General features: G+C 34.6%; 1 protein-coding gene across 13 annotated transcripts in view; it reads right to left on the bottom strand.

Annotated features, from left to right (window-relative positions):
* Nucleotides 1-21,628, bottom strand: part of LOC136036885 (dynamin-like) — a 134,406-nt gene that overhangs the window by 27,254 nt on the left and 85,524 nt on the right. For 10 of the 13 annotated variants that reach the window (XR_010619808.1, XR_010619809.1, XM_065719233.1 and 7 more), the window contains exons 11-15: nt 18,587-18,604; nt 16,010-16,178; nt 12,995-13,117; nt 10,995-11,111; nt 2,040-2,243 (exon numbers count right to left, since the gene is read on the bottom strand). Coding sequence is in view for 11 of the 13 variants with exons in the window: in XM_065719233.1 (XP_065575305.1) it covers nt 2,040-2,243; nt 10,995-11,111; nt 12,995-13,117; nt 16,010-16,178; nt 18,587-18,604 (631 nt within the window). In the remaining 2 variants the exon portion in view is untranslated. The remainder of the gene's footprint in view (nt 1-2,039; nt 2,244-10,994; nt 11,112-12,994; nt 13,118-16,009; nt 16,179-18,586; nt 18,605-21,628) is intronic. The other 3 variants (XM_065719236.1, XM_065719235.1, XM_065719240.1) reach the window with 1 other exon arrangement.

Here is a 21,628-nt window from a genome sequence, read left to right as displayed (position 1 = left end):
AACTTCTTTTTCTTAAAAAAGGCATACTGCCATTTTCTGGTGTGAAAAACAATCTAGATACGTTACGACTTTAAAATAAATTCATTTCCCCCTCCCAGCCCCCTTAATATTTTCTTAGATCGTCAGCTAACGGAAGTTACTGAACCACCGAGGGTTGAGACCTTTGAGCAGAAGTAGGAGATGCAAAACACAATTTGTTTGTTGGAAAATCTGATTTTCCCCGAGTCTTTAAGAGAAAAATACTTTTGTTTGATAGCTGTGAAGTAAGCCCAATATTCTTAATGACTTCACAGTAAAAGCTACGCAATGCAGCAGAAAAATTACAGTAATATTTTGTATGCCGAGCTTCACTCGGTGATTATTTTTCATTTAATAAGATTCTTCATAATATTACAAAAGTTCGTTTTTCCGTGTGAAAAAAGCAACCTAAATAAATTACAACTCTAAGAAATTCTTTTAGGCCCTTAATTAATTTTCGAAAGACATTTTCCTGCGAATGACGTCACACATACCCAGACGTCCAATACGCTAATGGTTTTGCTTTCTACGGCGAATAAAATCAAATGAAAGTAAAGTTGTTTTGCGGAAGTGATTAAAAAAAGTGTACTTTCTATTTATCTGGCGAATCCCTTGCTACTATTACATAACTAATTCTCATCCCCTACTTCCAATATTAGCAAATCAACAGCACTATCAACACTTATGATAATTTCACGGTGAAGATGGAGGATGGCCCGGTGAGTCTTTCTTCCGTCATTTCGCCAAAAAAAATAAAGACATACAAACCATCAAACTCGATTCTTCGCTTGCATATGGCAAAGCTAATCTTAAACCAAAAGAAAATTAATCGGCTTGGGTTGACGTTGACACAAATACCAGAGCAAAATTAAAATACAGTAGACTGTCAAAGTAGAGCTTGTTCGGGTATAGTTATTGAATATCCAGGAAGGTTCGCAGTCATTTTCTTGGCCCAGTATAATAACTTATAGGAGCAAACAATGATATAATGATGATAAATGACAGTTTAAATAGGGATACAGTGAACTTTACACAGTGAAAAAAACGATGAAAAAATAATGGATGTTTCGATCACATATACAGTGCCCGTCAACAGCAGACATACTGTCATCAGCAATATATCTGCTGATGACGGTCACTGTATATGTGATCGAAATATCCAGAAATTTTTGATCGTTTTTCCACTGTCTAATAAAAGGATTTATCCCTATCTGTACAATTATTTATAATCATGGAAAAGCAGTGTGGTCTTCAAAAATACCTATGATATACCGATTATAGAGGAAACTTCAGGATGTTTACCAAGAATTCAAATAATAAGTTGAAATATGTAACTGTAAGTAATTAATAGCATTATATATCGTAAATATTAAGAACATGTCTTCTTTGAAAAGGTTTTAAAAAGGAAACAAAAGCCATTATACAAAATTCTTTTTTTGAATTCCCCCCAACAATTTTCCCCATTTCAACTAAATTTGTGGTCCTCTTGGCCACTAGGCAATCCATGAAAGTTTGAATCTGATCAGAAAATATAGCTTTTTGGCCAATTTCTGACTCCGTTTTGAGTGGTTGGAGTCCCAAACTTAAAAATTAATTTCCATACAAAAAGGTCTAGCTTTCCCCTGAAGGGGTAGTTGTCTTTAGTAATAAAAAACTTGTTAACGTGTCATTCTTTATTAGTTAGTTTTACTAAGTAGAATACAGTTATATAGTTAGTTTAGTGGTTAGGTAGTTATATAGTTAGTATATAAGTTACATAGTTTATTAGTTATTGTTTTGTAATAGTTAGTGTATTAGTTATATAATTAGTATAATATAGTAAATTAACAAATTATTTTCATGGTTCAAAATAGTGATTTGAGAAAGAACCACAAGAAAAGTCCTAAAAACGTGGTTCCAAGGTAGAAATAGACCTAAGATGAGTCCATGGGACAAATATATTTTATTTTTGATATCCTCAGTACTTTGATGCTCAGGTCAGCATTGAGATACTATTGTGAATATATTGTTTATATACTTACTGTATCGCACATATACAGGCTAGCCAGCAAATCTGAATTAATGAAATCTTTGGTATTATTAATCATTAGATGCATCACTGTCTTTGGCACGAGATCCCGTGTTGTTTTTGTGACAATTTTCATGTAGGAATCAACTAAATTGCGAATTGTCTCCACTTGTCGCTCCAATTGAGGATCCATCGAAGTTCCACTTTCATTACTAGTCTAAAAAAGACGTCAATTAAAGACAGCCACAAGGCAAAGTTAAAACTTTCACATAGACTCTCAAAAATGTATACTAGGTGGCGGAAAGTGGGTGACCCCTTTTTAGTTTCAATAAGGTAAGATAAGATTTGTTGCAAAAAGCCTGCGGGCCATAGCAACACAAAATATGGTCTATAAACTTAATACAGCTTTAAAATACACCAGTCTTTCCCAAAAATTTTCTTCTTTCCCTAAATCCAGACTATTCCCTCTTACCAACAACAAATTCTTCAAATCCTCTCTATTCAACGCAAATTTAAATAAACCTCCTCCCCTCAATACTCTTAAGCTCGGGAGTAAAATCTCAAAGACATAGATTTGTCTTTATGAGCTCGCCACTCTTGGATTTCTTGGTCATTTAGGGTTCGCTGGACTTCCTTCCATACTGACACGCTTTCATCCATTGGGCCTTTTCCTTCATTCCACATCTCTGAAGGGCCATAAAAGTCAAGTATTTTCTTGACCTGATCTGGTCAAGAATCCCGTCTGCCGTCCTTAAAACTCTCCAAATAAGCTGACTTAAGAAGGTGAACAAATTATTTTCTCCCGAAGTTTCACCATTCAAACCAATCTACCACTCCGTAATGTAAAAAACCCCAAATCTCCTTTCAGTACTGCTGGACAAAATGAATCCTTCACGCTTAAAATTTTCTTAAAATATCTCAGCTAAACTATTTCTAACTTAGCTGCTTAAGCCAAACCTCAGACCATCAATGTAGACTAGAAGCTTCTTTGTCTGGAATACTCTTTTCTGGATCTTCACGTCAGCTAGCTGACCTAAATTACGTCTCAATAGCATATTTATTAACCTATTACCCCTTACATTACAACCTTCTACATGCCTATGAATATGAAGGTGGGCTGTGACAAAGCCTCTTTAATTTTATGAACATAATTATATAGATGGGGTTTAGTAACTAGAGCCTTCTTGGTCAAAAAGTGTTTCAAGGTTACAAGGATTGTTAGCAGCCCTAGTAATACATAAGTGAGAGACGCAACAGGAAAATTACACAACGGGATAGCAGGAAAATTCAGAGTTTCTTTTGACTTAGATTGCCTGAAATTAAGAAAGAATAGAAAAAGAAAATCTGTTTCGTTTTTCCTCTGGTTCTTACTATGACTTTAGAAAGTTAAAGAATTTAGTATAAAAAAAAGCAGATGTATCTTTTATGCTTGGTTTAGCTTGCGAGTCAGTCCAACAGTAACCGAAACTCTGAAGAGAGAATTTTTTATGACATTTAATATCTCAAAGAATTGTCTTGTAATACTGATTCCAAACATATACAATTTATTGGGTTTAATTTTACCTATCAAAGGCAAACTTTCGATAAGTAACAGGTTCTAGAAGTAGTCACAGGCAAGACCGTATCCAGGGGGGGGGGGGATAGGAAGTTCGATCCCCTAAAAAAAATTTCTGACCAATAAAAGCATAACAAAAATGCATATAAACATATTTTTCTAACTGTTTTCAAAGTTTTTTTTGCCACTCCTATCCTCGGTGCCATTTTTGTTGAAAAGAATGTACCTTCAAAAACTTAAAAAAAGTAAAGAATTTATAAAATCTATACTTCTTTTATTCTGAATATTGATGTTAAAATAGTTTTTTTGGGAGGTGGGAGCCTTGTTACTAATTACTATAGGTACGGGTAGCTACTTATTTAAGGTTTGTTACTGTGAACCTTTTGATCAATTAAGAAATTTATCTAGGGTTCTGATTCTGAAAGTCAGATTCTGAAACCATTTCTGTGAGTGAAATCAAATGTTAATTAGAAAACAAATTTACATCTTTTTTGTGTTTGATCCATCCCAGAGTAAGAATATCATGAATGATATGCAACAACAAGATACTCCTGCACCAAAGGGCTTAAGTTTTGTGAAGGCTATCAATATTTATCAATATCTAGTCCAACCATCTTATTAGGGGCAACCTTAAATGGGCATCTAAAAAACTTATATTGGTACGACTATTTATTTATTTGCTTTTTTATCATAAAAAATAAGCTTTAATTTATTGTAAGAAAATATATTATTTTACCTGAAGTTCATTCCTCAATTCGAATAAGAATTATCAAAAAATAAAAAAAATTTCGGCTACAGAAGAAAGCCCAGAGCTGGTCAGGGAGCAAAATATATTATGGATTTAATAAATCGATGGACCAATGTATTTAAATTTTACGTTTTCAAAATTTTGAATTTTTGACTATTTAGAGAAAATATGTATAAGAAAATAAAACTGCTGCACCTTTTCTCCTTTGTTAAGAAGAATCTGTTTTATATTTACCAAAAATGTCATAAATATTATTGTGTTGCGAGAGCAACACTTTGGTTCTGCCGTGTTTTTTTTTTTTTTTTCAAGCACCCCGATTTCAGCTTCTTCCGAGAAAGTGGTAAGGGTCTAACCTCTGCTGTTTTTACGGAAAGTGTGGACCTTAGGCCGGATTGATGAATATGACATTGCATTTTGGAAAGCTTCGTAGAACTCTTGCCTGGGTCCCAAAATCTATTGTTTCTACCCATTTCTGTTCGTGATTGTGTTGCAAGAGCAACACTTTGGTTTTGTCCCGTTTTTTTTTTCTATGCCACCGATGTCGGCTTATTCCTGGAAACTGGTAAGGGTCTAACATGTGTGGTTTTTATGGAAAGTGTGGACCTCAGGCCGGATTGATGAATATGACATTACATTTTGGAAAGCTCCATAGAACTCTTGCCTGGGGCCAAAAAGGATGGTTTTTGCTTGTCCACGAGCCAGAGCCTATGGTGTGCGAAGTGAAGTGGAGTTATGTAGCCTATGTCAGAGAGGAGTATCTGAGGTTATGCAGACAAACTTTCGTTTCATCAAACCATGTTTCTGCTTTGGAGTGGAAAGCTCCGTTCTAGCAGGCAAGCAGGCAGGCACCACTTTCAAATTGAAGATGGACTAAAATCTATAAGTGTTAAATATATGCGGCAGTAACCCGGCCCCACAGCCAATATATCTTCATTGAGTGATAAATAGAAAAATTTACAGAAGCAAAAAAGCGGCATTTTTCCCGCGGGTCCGAAAGTGCTGCCGTGATTTTTGCTGGGTTTATCATTTGTTTTTTCGGACTTGGGATTGAGGTAGAGAAATGTTATCAGATGTACCTCTTAAACTTTAAAAGTTCTGTCATTGGTAAAAAAAATTGGAGCTTATCCTTTGCTCCTTTCTAAGTGGTGACGTTAGAAAGTTGGCCTACGGCAAAAAAAAAATCAACTTTTGAACTAAGACAGATAGAATTTTTTTTTCGACGGCAATCGATATCTCTTGATGAGCTGATCAAAGTATATGTCATCCGTTTTTTCATACAAAAATTCCTTCATGAGATATACTAGTTTGAAAGGTTCAAGGGGTTGACAACTTCAGTAGTAGGGTACACACTGAAACCAAAAATAAGCCGATACCAATTGTGAGACATGTAGGGGACTTGTAAGGAAAGGTCAGTTATTAGCTCATAATCATCTTCGGCAGCGAGGGGTTTGCAAATTTTGCTATTTGGTGTACCTATTATTTGTTTCCAGTGTATTTGATGGTAAGACCGAGTTGGTTCCAGTGGTAAGACATGTAAGGGACTTGTAAGTAATAATCGTCTGTTAGGCTACAATCATCTTCAGCGATGAGGGGTTTGCAACTTTTGCTAGTCACAATGAGGGATTTGCAACTTTTGCGAGCTGGTGTATCTAGTATTTATTTCAAGATCCTTACAGATTAACAACTTCAGCGTTTAATCGAAGCGAGGAAACAAAACCAAAGTGTTGCTCTCGCAACACTTTACTTGGCGGAGCCGAACAAAGGATGCCGCAACACCTCACGTTACCCATGCAACGTAGATCTGATTATGTTCCAAATTGTTTTAATTTCACATAATAAATAGAAAATTTTGAACGAAGAAACTGCGATGTGTCTTTAGAAAAAATAAGTTTTGGAAAAAATTGCTATACCACGCTTTCTTTGCTTTTTTTTCCTTTTTGAGAAGGATTAATTTTACATTTTACAGAAGTTAAAATAAACTTAACCCTGCTCCAAACAGTTTTGCCATGACAATACAATGGAAGATGTTGAAACAAGAAATTTTGACCTGTACCTGATTTTAATATTTGACCTGAGATTTTACATTTTCAGTAGTTTTCGACAACTTAGAGAAAAATTAGTTTACTAAAATTTAAACAAAAATAATTGATGCGCTGTTTTTTCCTTGTGAAGAAAGTTCTTACTTTTATTTTACCGAAGCTCTTTAGACAGGATAATTCTTTCTTTTATCGCAGTTATAATACATCCGTTATTTTTTTTTCATTTTTTAATTGGTTTTATATTAACAACCCAAGTCCTAATGGCAAACTAAGCTACAAGCGAAACAAAGGATTTTAAGAAAAAAAGTTCTTCAGGAAAACTTATCCTTTTCTTAAGTATTTCTTTCTACTATTAGTACTAATGCAAATACAGAAGGGGTGTGCATCCGTTATTCCTATGTTTTCTGGTTTTTATTTTATCGAAGTTATAATATGATAATGGCATTGACATGATATTTATCTACTCGGATCACGACAAACTGAACATTACACACACACTAAGAAAAAAAATTGTACTAATAAAAGTTTTTGTTTCCAAAAGCTCAAACTTTCGTTTTCCAATTAATTTTATGGTCGTAATATAGACACTACACATCCGAGAAGAGTCACAGTGATGAAAAGTGATCAAGACATCTCCTTAATTACTAAATATTGTTGTCCAATTATGTTTGTTATGTCTATGATTGTTTTCCCCCTGTCTAACCTGTCTTCACAATAATAATGAGAAGATCTTTGACCAGGAAATTATTATTAGTATTTATTTATAAACCCGTCATGAAAAAAAAAGGAAGACGGAGCATAAACAAAAAAAAAAGAAGAAAAATCACTATAAACAGAGAAACAAATAATTATAAAACATGAATAAGTTATTGAACACCAAGGGTAGTTCAGCTTTGATACAAGAGTATTATATACAGACACTTGCCTTTTAACAGAGATAACAGGGTCAGCTAAGTCGAATATTCTGACAAGATAAGAGTTGCCAATCCATGGGAGGAAACAGAGAAAATATTTGACAAAGCGAAAGAAAACTGAGCAAAGTTTTAACTTATCTGAATTGCAAAACATTTTCCAGAACGATGCTATGTATAAATAATATGACCTAGCAACAGAGCTAAGAAGTTTCGAAAGCAGATGGCGGTTGAAGCTTAGCTTATTTGTGACGAAAGATGCACAAGACAGACCGACTCGACGTTCAATGTGAAGCATTAGGAGTTGTCACGTATGTCTTATTGAGGACACAATAGGGAGACCGAGGTAAGTGATGTTGTCAGTTGGCTTGATCCTATTGTTCCCGAGAGGAATATCGGCTGGCAACGCTCACAGTAAGTTGATGAATACGTCTCCAGACTTTTCACCAATGGATTCAAGACCGAGTTTTGCATACTCGGGCTGTAGGGATGTGAAAACGTCACTAATGGCAAATTTTAAGTCAAGAATACATATTACGTAAAGCTCTAATATACGAAGGGCTTACCCCAGGCTTTGCTGAATGGAGAAGCATAGTAGCGTGAATCGGAAGTCAAACACTTTACGGACATCATGTCCTTCAAGCACGAGACTTTCTCCTGATGGATTGGCATCGATTAGAGCGTTCGCGACAAAGGACAGAACTTGGCCACAGCCGAGACGTGGTTGGAAGCCAAATTGATCTAGCAGAACATAGCACTTCGCGTTCAGATGGAAAATGACTGGCAAATCAAAAATTTGCAGAAAGTAGTAGCCACCGTTATAGGGCAGAATGATGAGAATTGGGTCACGAGTTTACCTTCCTCTGGTACTGGAGTTAGATCTCCAGTCGAGAAAGAAGAAGGTATAAATCCTTGCATCACAATCATCTGCATCAAAAGAGCAGTATGGTTTGTGAACAGCTCACTACTATGCAGAATGTGAAAAGCACTCACTTTATGAATGCCGGAAGATTTCTTCGGTTTTTTGCACAGGATCACTCACGCTACAGAATCAACCAAAACAACAAAATTCTCGGGAACGTCACTAGAGAGAAATATTCAAACTGAAGGGTAGCATCTAGCAGAAACAATTCAGCAGAAAAATACGAATTCCACTAGGAATCAGGAATATCTTGAGCAGATAGAAGGACACTGGGAGGATCTCAATGCCTGTCTTCTTTAGTGGGCATAGTCTATGGGGACTATTAATAGACACTGGAATATTTAGATTGTTCCATTGTAAATTGCTAAATTAACAGGATTTATGAAACTAACTACTACTACTACTACTACTAATACCTCACTGCAGCACCAAGCCGCCTGAGGCCAACACAGCTACGCACGCTCCTCCTCCAATCTAATCTATTCAAGGCCTCCCTCTTTACAACCTCCCAGGAAGTTCCCTTTTCATTTAAATCTTTATTTATGACATCCTCCCAACCAAGACAAGGACGACTTGCTTTCTGTGTAGCCCCAGACGGTTGGCCAAAAAGGACAATCTTCGGCAATCTGTCATCCTTCATCCGCAGAATGTAGCTTAGCCATCTCAACCTTTCTTACATTATAGCCCTAGAAAGTGGGATTGAACCCCATTTTTCGTACAACCTACTGTTTGAAATACGGTCAGTCAGCCGGGTACCCAGAACAATCCGTAAGCAAATTTCTCTGGAAAACATCTAGAAATTTTCATCTGCTTTTCGGAGCACCCATGCTTCAGAGCCATATTTGACCACTGTCATCACTGTAGCTTCCAATATTCTAATCTTGGTTTGGAGACTTATCTTTCTATTTTTCTAAACTTTTTTTTAGCTGTGAAAAAACACCCTGAGATTTAGCTATTCCACTTTTAACATCTTCACTGCACCCACCGTCTTTACTAATAATACTACCAAGGTAAGTGAAGCTGCCAACCTGATCAATCTTTTCGTTACCCAACGTCAACTCTTCATCTTCACTTATTCCTAGCCTTAGTGACTTACTCTTCTTCACATTAATTTTCAAGCCTATTCTAGCACCCTGAACTCACAAAACCGCTAAAAATTCATTCATTTTGCTCACACTTCCATCTAATGTGCTTAAATCATCAGCATAATCTAAGTCCAGGAGCATTTTTCCTCCCCATTTGATTCCGTGGTCTCCAATTGCCTTTCCTGTGCTCCTTAAGACGAAGTCCAAAATGATCCATATAAAGGGGGATAGAACACAACCCTGCTTAATTCCTAATTTAATACAAAACCAGTTGCTAACCTCATTTCCTACCTTAACCACAGCAGTATTATTCTCGTACATAGCACAAATCACTTTAATGTATTTTTCTGGTATACCATACAAGGATAAGACCTTTGCTAACGCTCTTCCATCAACAGAATCGAAAGCTTGCTCATAATCAATAAAACTGAAGACCAAAGGTGTTTGACAACGAAGGGACTTCTCAATTATTAACCTAAGAGTGAAAACCTGGTCGACACATCCTCTACCTTTTCTAAAACCACACTGTTCTTCCCTTAAAATTTTGTCTACAGCATCATAAAACATATTACTCAGTAATTTGCTACCTCCAGAGACCAGACTAATGCCTCGATAATTACGACACTCACTCTTGTCACCTTTCTTATACAGTGGTTTAATTAAGGTTTTTCTAAAATCATTAGGTACTTCCCCTTTTTCAAAAATCATGTTCATAATCTTCAGTAGCTTATTCCTAACCTCATAGCCACCATATTAAAGAAACTCATTTATCACACTATCAGCACCTGGAGCCTTATTATTTTTTAATCCTTTTAGTACTGTCGCTAATTCTTCCTCACTAAACAAATCTTCCTTCACATCCAAGGTATCACAAACTTTTTCATTTTCATCTATATCTCTTCCTGCAACTGTATCTCGGTTTGGCACATTCTCAAAATGTTCCACCTATCTTTTTTTAACTTTTCCCTTATCACTAATTGCGGCCCCATTTCTATCTTTAAATGGGACTGGTCCAGATTGACTACTCCCTTTCAATTTATTAACATCCAGTATAATATTTTACTATTATGCCGTCTAGCCGCATCTAAGTTAAAGTAAAATGGGATTATGCTGCTTAAGATATTTCAGTTTCATATTAATAATTACCAGGAAAACCACTCTTAAATCAATGTCTAGCTTAAACAAAAAAAAAACTGTAGAAAAGAAAAAAAAAATACAGAAAAATTAATTTACTAAAATGCAAACAATATAACTGATGCACCCTTTTTTTCCTGTTAAGAAGAGTCTGAATTTTACTTTATCAACTTTGTATACTCGTTTCTTTTCCAATTAGTTTAATGTTCAAAAACAAAACTGCAGATCACGATTAGAGAAATAGTGATCAAGAAAGCTCCTTAAGTCAACACAAGTCAATGAAATAAATTACAAAATAAAATACATTAAAATAAGTAAACTACAGCAAAGTAATAAGTAAAATAAAATCAATCAGTAAAACTAACAGTATAATAAGCACAAAAACATTAAGTTAATAAAATCATAATCTCAATATTCAAAAGTATTAGTCTATAAGGAGTAAAGCACTTATCTTTTTCTTATTCTAAAGACGAATGAGAAAGAAAGAACAGACCAGACTAAAGGCCACTGCGAGCCAAGTCTAGCCCAAGTGATGCTGTTTCTAAGTCCCTAGAATCAAATAGGAATTACGAACCTCTTCCCCGTTTTGACTGGCCTGCTTCTCAGGATAGACACCGGCTCTTAAAAAGGAGGCTTTCCACGAATCAACATCATCTTGACTCTCACAGCCAAGTTCAAGCTGTTTGTAATCCTGGAAAATGACAGCAATATATGCATATTAACACATAAATAGGAGGAGGTAATACCGGAGTTCCTCTCTTATCAACATACACATTAAAGATCAGTGAGATAAACAAAACATTCTGGGCATCAGACCAACCTGAAAGTACACCCCCCACCAAAAAAACATTCAGTTTTGGGTTCATCTATCACTTTAAACAGATATTTTAGAAAAATTATCCTAGTCAACGTACTAATTATATCTAATGATAATTTGCTTCTGAAATGCTCACCCTGTCACCATCTGCATCAGGCGGTAGCAGGTCTCATTGTGGAGCTTTTAGCCTTTCGTTGAAGGACCAACAAATTTGATTTTGTCCTATTTCTTCCTTTATTTATATATATATATATATATATATATATATATATATATATATATATATATATATATATATATATATATATATATACATTTAAGAAAGCTAGCTGTGCATAATCCTGCCTGGGTTATACACACCTAGATTAAGTAAAAACAGCATAAATTAACAAAATGAGAGGATTTTGTAGGATCCTTCATTTACTCCTGTTTTAAAAATCACTCATAAAACAATGACGGGTCTTGATTCCCAAACATTTCTATTATTCAGTGTGTTTATATTGAGTTGTAAAGGTCAACTTAATAGATTCGGTGAACTGAAGCAAAGCAGATTAAAAAAATAAAAATCATAGATACAAACCCAAATTACAGAAAAGAAGAAAGCTAAAATAATCAAAGAAATTTTTTTAATAAATTACAAAAACCAAAAAGAGCATTACTCAATCTGCGATTTGTACATAAGGAGCAATGTTCTCCTTATGTACGTTCTCTTCTTTTTCGTTTGAAAAAGAAGAGAACGGAGTGAAAAAAAAATGAATAAGGAAAGAACAAAAAATGGACAGCAGACAGAAATTTAAATTTATAGTTAATGAAAGTAGAACACGTCTGATCGTAGCCTATAAAAGGCATGAATAAGATATAAAAAAAGAAGAAGAACAAAAGGGAATTAAAACAAAAAAAAAGAAGCTGGCAATTTAGATAGATTGAAAGGTATAAAAATAAATGAATATAAGAAATACGGATCGAACTTTCACCAGTGCCGCATTAATGAACCAGCCTAGTGTCGACTTGTCGTTTATCAATCGAGCCTATTTTAGGAATTATTCAAATTCCTTCTCAAAATACCACATGACTCCAATAGTCATCTTGTTGCTTCCATTTTTCTTGAACAGAAATTCTCCTTAACAGAAGGAGGGGATTAATCTTATTTCCTTAAATTTCAAGCATCGTTTCGATTAACTATAGTACTATATTTTTCTCTAGAGCAAATTACTAGCACGTTTTTATAACAGCTAAAAGCTACTATACAACGAAATAAGTTAAGATTATTTCAGTTTAGCCTTGAAGGCATACAGCTCATTAGGGTGTAGGAGACCCAGCACTTTGACTACATCATCAAAATGGTATATTTAAGTATAAATATTCTACGGTACGTAAATAGGAGAGGGGAGGAGGTTCTTTGCTCTTCAATAATACCAATATTTGTGCGATTATCCCCTAGATATAATTAATTTTCAGTTTTTAGGCTTTTCCCCAAATCATCCTCTCCCCATCTTTCACCAATTAAATTCACAGGCACGTGCAACTCGGCCAACTCGATTTCCATTCAGTTTGACCCCATACAAATCAGCCCCATTCAACCTAACCTGTCGCAGGGTTGATTCGAGTTAGAGTTGACTTCAATAGGCATAAGCTAGACGTCATTGAGTTACATGGGGTCCAGTAAGAGCATATAAGATTGAAAACTTATACACAACATAACGAAATATAAACCACAGCAAAAATGAAATTGAAAAGAAAGAATAAAGAAAAAAAACCTTGTAAACATTTCTTCCTTCTGGATAGAAAAGTGCATATGTATGTTTCCGTGACATAAATCCAGATTCAACGTCTCTTAGCTTCAGGCCATCCAATACTAACATGAACTTCTTGTCCTTCTCCTGCAATACCAAACTGTTGTTAATTTACACTTTAAAATTGCTGTGTTATAAAATAAAATGTCAAAGTTGTCATACTATACTATTTAGACACATAAATATATAAGATGCAATAATATTTGAAACACACATATGCGCTGAAATAGTTCAGCATATAGGTGTAAAGTTCAACCAACATTCTGTCCTTTTTCACAAAGTCTGAGTAAACCTGTTGGGCACTTGATGCACTGACAGTGAAAAGGCTAGTAAAAATAAGTTCGTGTAGGTCATCCGACGCTTTAAAAGCCTTTAATAGTAGCTCTTGTACCGAATTCTCTGAATCACAAAAGCTGCGGTGTTATCAAATGAAATAACTGAGGCTTGATAACGGTAGACTGAAATAATTCAAGGATATATGTCAGACCTATATTTTGTTTTTATCTGGTAGCATTTAGCACTGACGGATCAAGGGGGACTCTCCCCAGCCTCCCCCCCCCAAAAAAAATTGTTCTGACACCCTCTTATCCTGCTTTTTTTTTACCGTTTTTTTAATAATAAATTTGTCAAATTGGTCAATTATTGGACCTTTTCCACATTGCCCCCCCCCCAAGATAATTATAAAACGACGCAAATTTAGCATTTTTTTTTCTTGTGGCAGCAGTTTTTAAATAAAGATTTATCTTACCTTGTGAATGTAAAGACAATTTTCGCAGAAGCAAATTCAGTCTTAGATTCTTATTTATTTTCGACTAAGCTTATTATGAAATTTTTTACTTTATTAATTATAGATTCCTCACTGATATGTGATTGTAACCTGTGGAATATCTGCATATGACAGCATCGACAAAAATACTATACAAAACTGTGACGTTTTCAGAAGGATTCTGTCAATGTTGCCACATAAAACCATTTCAAGAAAATAAACAATTAGCTGAAATAAATCATAAAGTCTCACTGAAGGCCTTTTGTGCGTCATAACTGTCATATGGTATTCCATGCCATATTTATGTATATCTCTATTAAATACAACTACTACTAACAACTCACCGCAGCACCAAGCAACCTGAGGCCAACACAACTACGCACGCTACTCCTCCATCCCAATCTATTCAAAGCCTCCCTCTTTACACCCTCCCAGGAAGTTCCCATTTCATTTAAATCTTTCTTAATGACATCCTCCCAAACCAACCGCGGACGACCTGCTTACGGTTTAGCAATAGACGGTTGGCCGAAAAAGATAATCTTTGGCAATCTGTCATCCTATATCCGCAGAACGTGCCATGCCTAGCCATCCCACCTTTCTCTCACTATAGCTCTAGAAAGCGGGATTGAACCACACTTTTCGTACAGCCTACTGTTTGAAATAAGGCCAGTAAGCCGGGTACCCTGAACAATCCGTAGGCAATTTCACAGGAAAACATCTAGCAAATGGAAGTTCGCTTTTGGAAGCGCCCATGCTTCAAATCCATATTTGACCACCGTCCTCACTGTAGCTTCCAAAATTCTAATCTTTGTTTGCAGACTTATCTTTCTAATTCTTCCAAAAAAAATTTAACTGTGAAAAAGCACCCTGAGTCGTGGCTATTCTATTTTTAACATCTTCACTGCTCCCACTGTCTTTACTAATAATACTACCAAGGTAAGTGAAGCTGTCCACCTGATCAATCTTTTCTTTTTTGACTGAACGAGGCTTGAACATCAAAATGAATTTCTTGCAATAAAAAAATTTTTATTATAAGAAATTGGCAAATCCATAGCACCTTTGAAACCAACCAAAAGTATTGTTAGCTTATATTAACAGATAAATAATCCAATAATGTTGAATATGTTATTTCACTAATTGCACAAAGGTCCACAAAATTTCCACAAAGGTTCACATTCTTGAAAGCGAATGTGATTTCCTCGACTCTGCTTTTAGGGTAAGGTAAATGTGGAATGTGATTCCACTTTTGGGGTATTTTACTTCACTCTGTTTTTAGTTTTATCAGTTTTTTAACTTCCTGACATTTTGCAGCTTAATATTTTTGACTAATGAATGGTTTTACTGTTCTGATATTAATGTTCTTGGGATTGTTTTGCCAGTTTTTTAAGTTGTTGTGTTTTTTTTATGGATCCGAAATGCGAATTCGGCCTTTCGGGACTTGCGATAGAAATTTATCGCTTTGAAGTAAATATATTACCTTAAAAAGCTACAAGTCTCTAGGTTTCAGAAAAACTGCGAATATTCTGACTGTAATGACGAAAAAAATGATTGATGTAAATTATGAAAAGGTATTTTTGAAATACCCACACATTTTTAAAATAATGGTTTGAATAAATAGTGTTTTGTTAAAAAGAAATTCTCTTTCTCGAATGGTAAAATATTCCAAATCTGACGCATGAATAAATGTCTCTCCTTCCCAAAGCCATTCAAGAGGGAAGGGGGGGGGGGCACCACGGCTGGGGGGCCGCCCACTATGATCAAATTTTTTACTTGCATTCGGATTTTTTTTTTTGCTTATATTTGAGTCAGGAGGGGACGCTGTAATTAATTTTTCCCCGGGTACCACAAACCCTAGGAACGGTTCTGCGCCTACCATTTAGAAAACTTTCAATTAAGATAAAAAAAAACTCTTGGGATTGATCCCAATACACCCATCCCCACCTTCTGGATAAACTGAATAATATTAGTCTAAAAAAATTTTTTCCAGTTTTTCCAGAAAGACGGTTCCCCGACCTGTAATAGATGCCCAAATTTCTAAATCCACAGGCCCACAAGCATGATCGCTCATTGTCCATAGTCAGTAAGGGTTAATAGAATTTTGCGACTCGGATTTAAATGTAGGTGTAGCTGATCAAGCTACTTTACTACCCCACTCTGTATCGTTTCCATCTACAGTCTCTTTACTAATATTCTTATTAATGTTTTGGACCTACCTCTTCGTCCTTGTACCAAGCAAGGCTTTCTGAGGACAGAACAAACCAATAATCCCTGGCACCGCCTTTCATAATTCCAAAGTTATGGATACTCATATATCCTTTGCGAATAACCTGATTTCCCAGTTTACGGCCAGTCTTGTTTGAGGATTCTGAAGACTGTTGAGCACTTGAAAAAAAGAAGAAATGCTTAAAATTATATTTATTGTATTTGTACTATAAGTTATAGATTTTTAATAAATCACATTATTTTGCAAACACTATTATATTATAAAATTGTATTATATACGCTATATTGCTTATTTATTTCGAACAAATTCAAATATGATTTTGTTTAGTATCTTTAATTTTATTTCTAACTGTCTCTTAAGCCTGCGGCAGTGGACAGTCCCAGATATTAATAAGAAAATCCAGTTAGGACACACTAGAATTGTTGCTAATAGAGAATTACAGACTTGCGTTGGCCGACCTCCACTCAATAGTCTGTGAACACTCAATCCTTTCTTGCTTCTGGAATTTCCTCTTTCTAAAGAAAAAAGGATTAAAAAAAATCCAGATAAATTTTTTTACATTTTGTAATTTTTTATTGTTTTTCAAGCATGGACGAAAAATCGCGCTCTAAATAGAAAATGTTTAGTTCCTGATATTATAAGTAAAATTGAATTACTGCACAGAAAGCTCTCGGAGACAGCTTGTGTCTGCGTTTTTCCGCTTCACCGCTTAATTGGATTCCTTCAGTTGCGTACATTTTTTTCTTTTCTCTTTACCCTACTTTTATGTTTTTCTTCTCCTTTTTTTATTTTGCATTATTCCATTTTGTATTTATTTTGTATTATATATATATATATATATATATATATATATATATATATATATATATATATATATATATATATATATATATATATATATATATATATATATATATATATATATATATATATATATTTATATATATAAATTAAAAAGAATAGAATAATTTCTTTATTAATCCATATATGATTATACCTAAAATACTTCTCTATCTCGACAGTTGTCTTCACAACGTACAATGTCCAAAGCCACAAAACACAATTCAGGTAAAAAAGCAAATATAAAGGTTAAAAGATGACAGCAACAATGCCCAAAATATAAAATAATTAAGACAAAATAGGGCAGTGAAATAGCTAGACACTCCCTCCCCTCCCCCACAAGTCCACAATTTTACAAAAAGAGCAACGCTTGAAGTATTCGGAAACAATACAGCAATTTACTCATAAAAGTAGTTTTTTGCCCCTCCAATTTAGAACCCTTACCATATTACCTTTACCCGTAAAAAAATTACACAGTAGCCATGACCATGGACGGCGAATTTGTTATAAAAAAAAGCAAGAATTCCCTCTTTGACAGACGCCCACGAACAACCTACCTATACATAACATCAACAGAAGTAAAAATTAGAGATCAGGCACATAATCCTCAAGCTTCACGAGACACATTTCAACGAAAACCAAGGCTGTGGATACGGATTTAACTACTAGAAAAGTTAAAATCAAGGAAAATTAAAGTGTCAAGGACTTCAAAGTGAAAACCATTTTTGCCCTCCCCCCCCCCCCACCACTGAACCCAGTTTAGATCTATTCATCACTGAAAACTACAGTTCTAAGATTTTTCTTTTGGTTAGATGTGACTTTAACACTTTTCGTACGTAAAAATTCAAATATTCACGATCTATTGCTTTTCAAAGACACCTACGCCTTCAATATAAAGACCAAATAAAAAAAAAGTTTTTAAAAACTGAAAGTAAGGAGCGAACAGAAACTTAGACATCAAAACTTAGAACGAACAGAAATTATTCCATATATGAAAGGGGCTGTCCCCTCCTCAACGCCTGGCTCTTTACGCTAAAGTTTTTTACTGTTTTAAAAACTAGAACTGTGACAAAGAGTCAAACTTCAGTGTAAAGAGCGGGGCATGGAGGAGGGAAAGCCCCTTTTTAAACAGGTCAAAGATTTTTTTGCCTACAATTGTCTTTTGAGGGGGGGGCTTAGGCTTAAAAAGTGTTACCAAGAACAAGCAACCTTTTTTTGTGGATTTGGCAATTTTTTGCATATTTTGGTATTCAAGGGTTTAAGGAGGTGGTACTCTGTGGTTTTGAGTGTTTTCTTAGTTAACATTAAAAAATTGGAGTATGCAATAGAGTCAGCATTGGTTCATCAAGGAATTGGCTTAATGAGTTTAAAGAAGTTAGACATTTTAAGGAATCGAACGGTAATCTAAAGGGTGATCTAACGGAGACAGACACTGATTGTCAGATTTGGTTGTTAAAACTTAGGGAGTCGAAGTTGGCTCTCCTAATATCTGAAGAATAAAACGTTAGGAGTCAAAACAAAAATCCTATAATTCTAAGAGTCAATATTATAATAATTTACCGATTCCACAGCTCTGGTAATAAGAGATACAAAAAAATTAGAAAAATAATCTACAAAAGGTGGGTGGAAAATTTGTTAGAAACATTCCAGCAAAACTAATCAAAGCGTATCAAAAATTTCAAAGGGCAAAAACATAACAGTCCCAATAAAAAATAGTGTTTTTTACCGATTGAAGTTATCCAAACTGAAACAGAAAAGAGAAAATAAAAGGGTGAAACAAAGGAAAAGAAAATACAAGATCGAAGAGATAGAATACAAGAAGAGTATGTACATACACTATCTTCAAAATACAGATCGAAATGCTCGCATGACAAATGTACGGTCATTTCCTATTAAAATAATTTAAAAGACAAAAGCACTTCTGATCAACTGTTTTATATTTCATTCAGATATTAAAAAAAAAAAAAAAAAAAAAAAAAAAAAAACTGCCTTCGGTAAGACTCGAACTCACAGTCTCGTCTGACACTTGAGCAACGACAACCCAGTGGAATTCTCCATATCAATCGGTTTTTAATATACTTTTGCAGACTTTAAGGTTACCTCATCACAAACTTTAAGAGTACTTTCCAGGTTCGACAAAAAGTTATTAATATTTAATAAAAATTAAATCTTTCGTTACACGAGAGAGTGAATGAACAGTTGGAACGAAAGAAAATAAACGTCCTATTGAATCTTTGTGAATAGCATCTATGGTGCATTAACCTGTCCAAAATCATCACCAAATTGTGAAAATGGAGGTAACTGATCAATCTAATAAGAATTAGTGAGCATGAAGGCAACAAAACTCATGTTCTTCACATTTTATTCATTAGTCATTAGAATTATTCATATTTTGATAATCACCACAGTGCAAATTAGGGTATTAGTTAATAAACTGGGCCAGGTTAGTAGTTAATTCGTAAGAAATTGAAGTAAATACAAATTAAATTTTCACCTGGAACACACTCTTAAACAAAGATCAAGACAAAAATGTTTGGTAAAATTCTAGTTAATTGACTTCTTGCTATCTCAGAAAGGGTTTAAGTTAGGAAAATGAAACTTTCAGGGATGAATCTACAGACTAAAGTATATCCCGGGAAGGTATTTTGAAGCAACTACCTCCACTCCTTCTCCCTCTAGAGGGCCCTGACCTTTGATAACCTTTAACATATGTGTGTTATAAAAATGAAACCTTGCAAAATAGATCATCTGCTTAATTGAAGTACAACAAAATTGTTTTCAGCTTCATAGCTTTGCTCAATTCCATTTTATAAGGTTTTAAAGATATGCAAATACATTTCCTAAATTTCAAAAAAAAAACATTGATATGGCTCAAAATTCTACTCAAATAACAGGAATTGCATTTTCAGAACTAAAGGCAGAGAAAAAGCAACTAGTAACTAAAAATTAAGGTAAAATATTGTTTTGTCAAAATGTCATGTAGGCAAATTTCAGGGCCCTCTAGAGGGAGAAGGAGTGGAAGTGGGTACTTTAAAATACCTTCCCGGGACATACTTTAGCCTGTAGACCCATCCCTGAAAGTTTCATTTTCCTAACCTAAACCCTTTCCGAGATAGCAAGAAGTCAATTAACTAGAATTTTACCAAATGTTTTAACGAACAAAATTTTAGTGAAATTTTTATGTTTTAAAACTTAAAACTTAATGTTTAAAATCTTTTAATGAAATTTTAACGTGAAAATAATGTTTCACGCTGAGAAGATAAATAATGGCAACTTGCCAAAAAGGTATGAATAGCTTAAGGATCGGTACCAAGAGTAGAACGGAACACTAGGACATCCATATTTGGATCAGGGCAGCAAAAAGTTCAGCGACGTTGAAGTTTTTCGCTTAAGTTAAGCAAGAATTGTATACATAATACTTTCTCGAAAACTTTTCTTTTTCATGAAAATTGGCATACTACCATTTTCTTGTGTGAGAAAACGATCTAGAGAGGTCATGACTTTGGAAAAAGTTCGGAAAAAGTTCATTTAGGGTCTTAACTCGAGAGAAAAGAATTCATTAGAATGAGATCATTAATACTTGGAATAGGCACTGCTGAATTAGCTCTGCCTTTTTGAATTACTTTGTCCGTCACTCAGAGAACAGAGATCAGTTTAAAGCAGGCGCTGATTAAAGTAGACTGTATTGACTTGAACATGACGGTTGAGGGGTTCAAACAGATGCGAAAGAAATTGGCTTTATGTGAAATTTGCTATACATCTATGTTTTCATAATCACGGGTGGTAAAATACGGAGGATGAATAAGCACTAAATTCCTTTAGGGCCCTAACTTTGGGAATAAATTGCTAATGTGAACGGAGCCATAAATACTTGGAATAGCTATATCCAATTTTGATGAAGATGGGTGTCTGTGCTAAATACTTTGTGATTTGATTGCTGATAGTATAGAATAATTTTTCGGTATAAATATGCAGAAAGGTTTGTCGAATAAAAAAAAAACTTAATTAAAGTTGTTTTGCGAAAGTGATTAAAAACATTGTTTTCCTTTTCACCGAGTGGAGCTCAGTCCTCTGTTATTGTTATTCCAAATTAGAGTTACCGAACGAGATATTAGGGACCTGGTTTTGTGTTTGAGCGAATTGGTTACCACAAAAACAAGTTATACTTGCCGCAGATATAATTTAGGAGTTGAGAATATGGCATACATTCTAGAAGGGTACCCACAGCTTTCTCTTTTAAGGGGAAATTTTCTTACGGTGATACCCTGCGTTCTTGGATATTCTACAGACGACTTGAAAAAGGATAGTTTTTCAGGTTTCAGGTAGACATGTCAATGAAATCGTTAAAGAAAGGAAAATTTACGTTTGCATTTTTTTCAAGGGAAAGAAGATTAATATTTATATTTTTTTTTTGTGCATTATCGAATAATCTGTAGTTCAACCTTCTTTGATTTATAATAAATTTATTCATTTTTATAAAAAGCTTTGCCATCTCTGGGAGTCAACCCAACTGTGGCCTGAAATAATTTACAAGACACAAAATTTAAGACAAAGAGAAGTTCAGCAAGTTTATACTGAAATTTATGCGTATTTAAAAATGAGACATAAGATAAGCAACGGTAATTTCATGATGCCATCAACAACAAGTTAGAATAGGTCAGGATGAGAGATGTGTACTATTTAATGTTGTACAGCCTTGTTTGGTTTATAATAAACATTTATTATCATAAAAAACTTCTTATTAGTGAGAGTCAAATCAGCTTTGTCT

This window comes from Artemia franciscana, chromosome 16, assembly GCF_032884065.1.
Source record: "Artemia franciscana chromosome 16, ASM3288406v1, whole genome shotgun sequence".
NCBI classification, from domain to species: domain Eukaryota; kingdom Metazoa; phylum Arthropoda; class Branchiopoda; order Anostraca; family Artemiidae; genus Artemia; species Artemia franciscana.
This window is presented reverse-complemented; position numbering and strand designations above follow the sequence as displayed.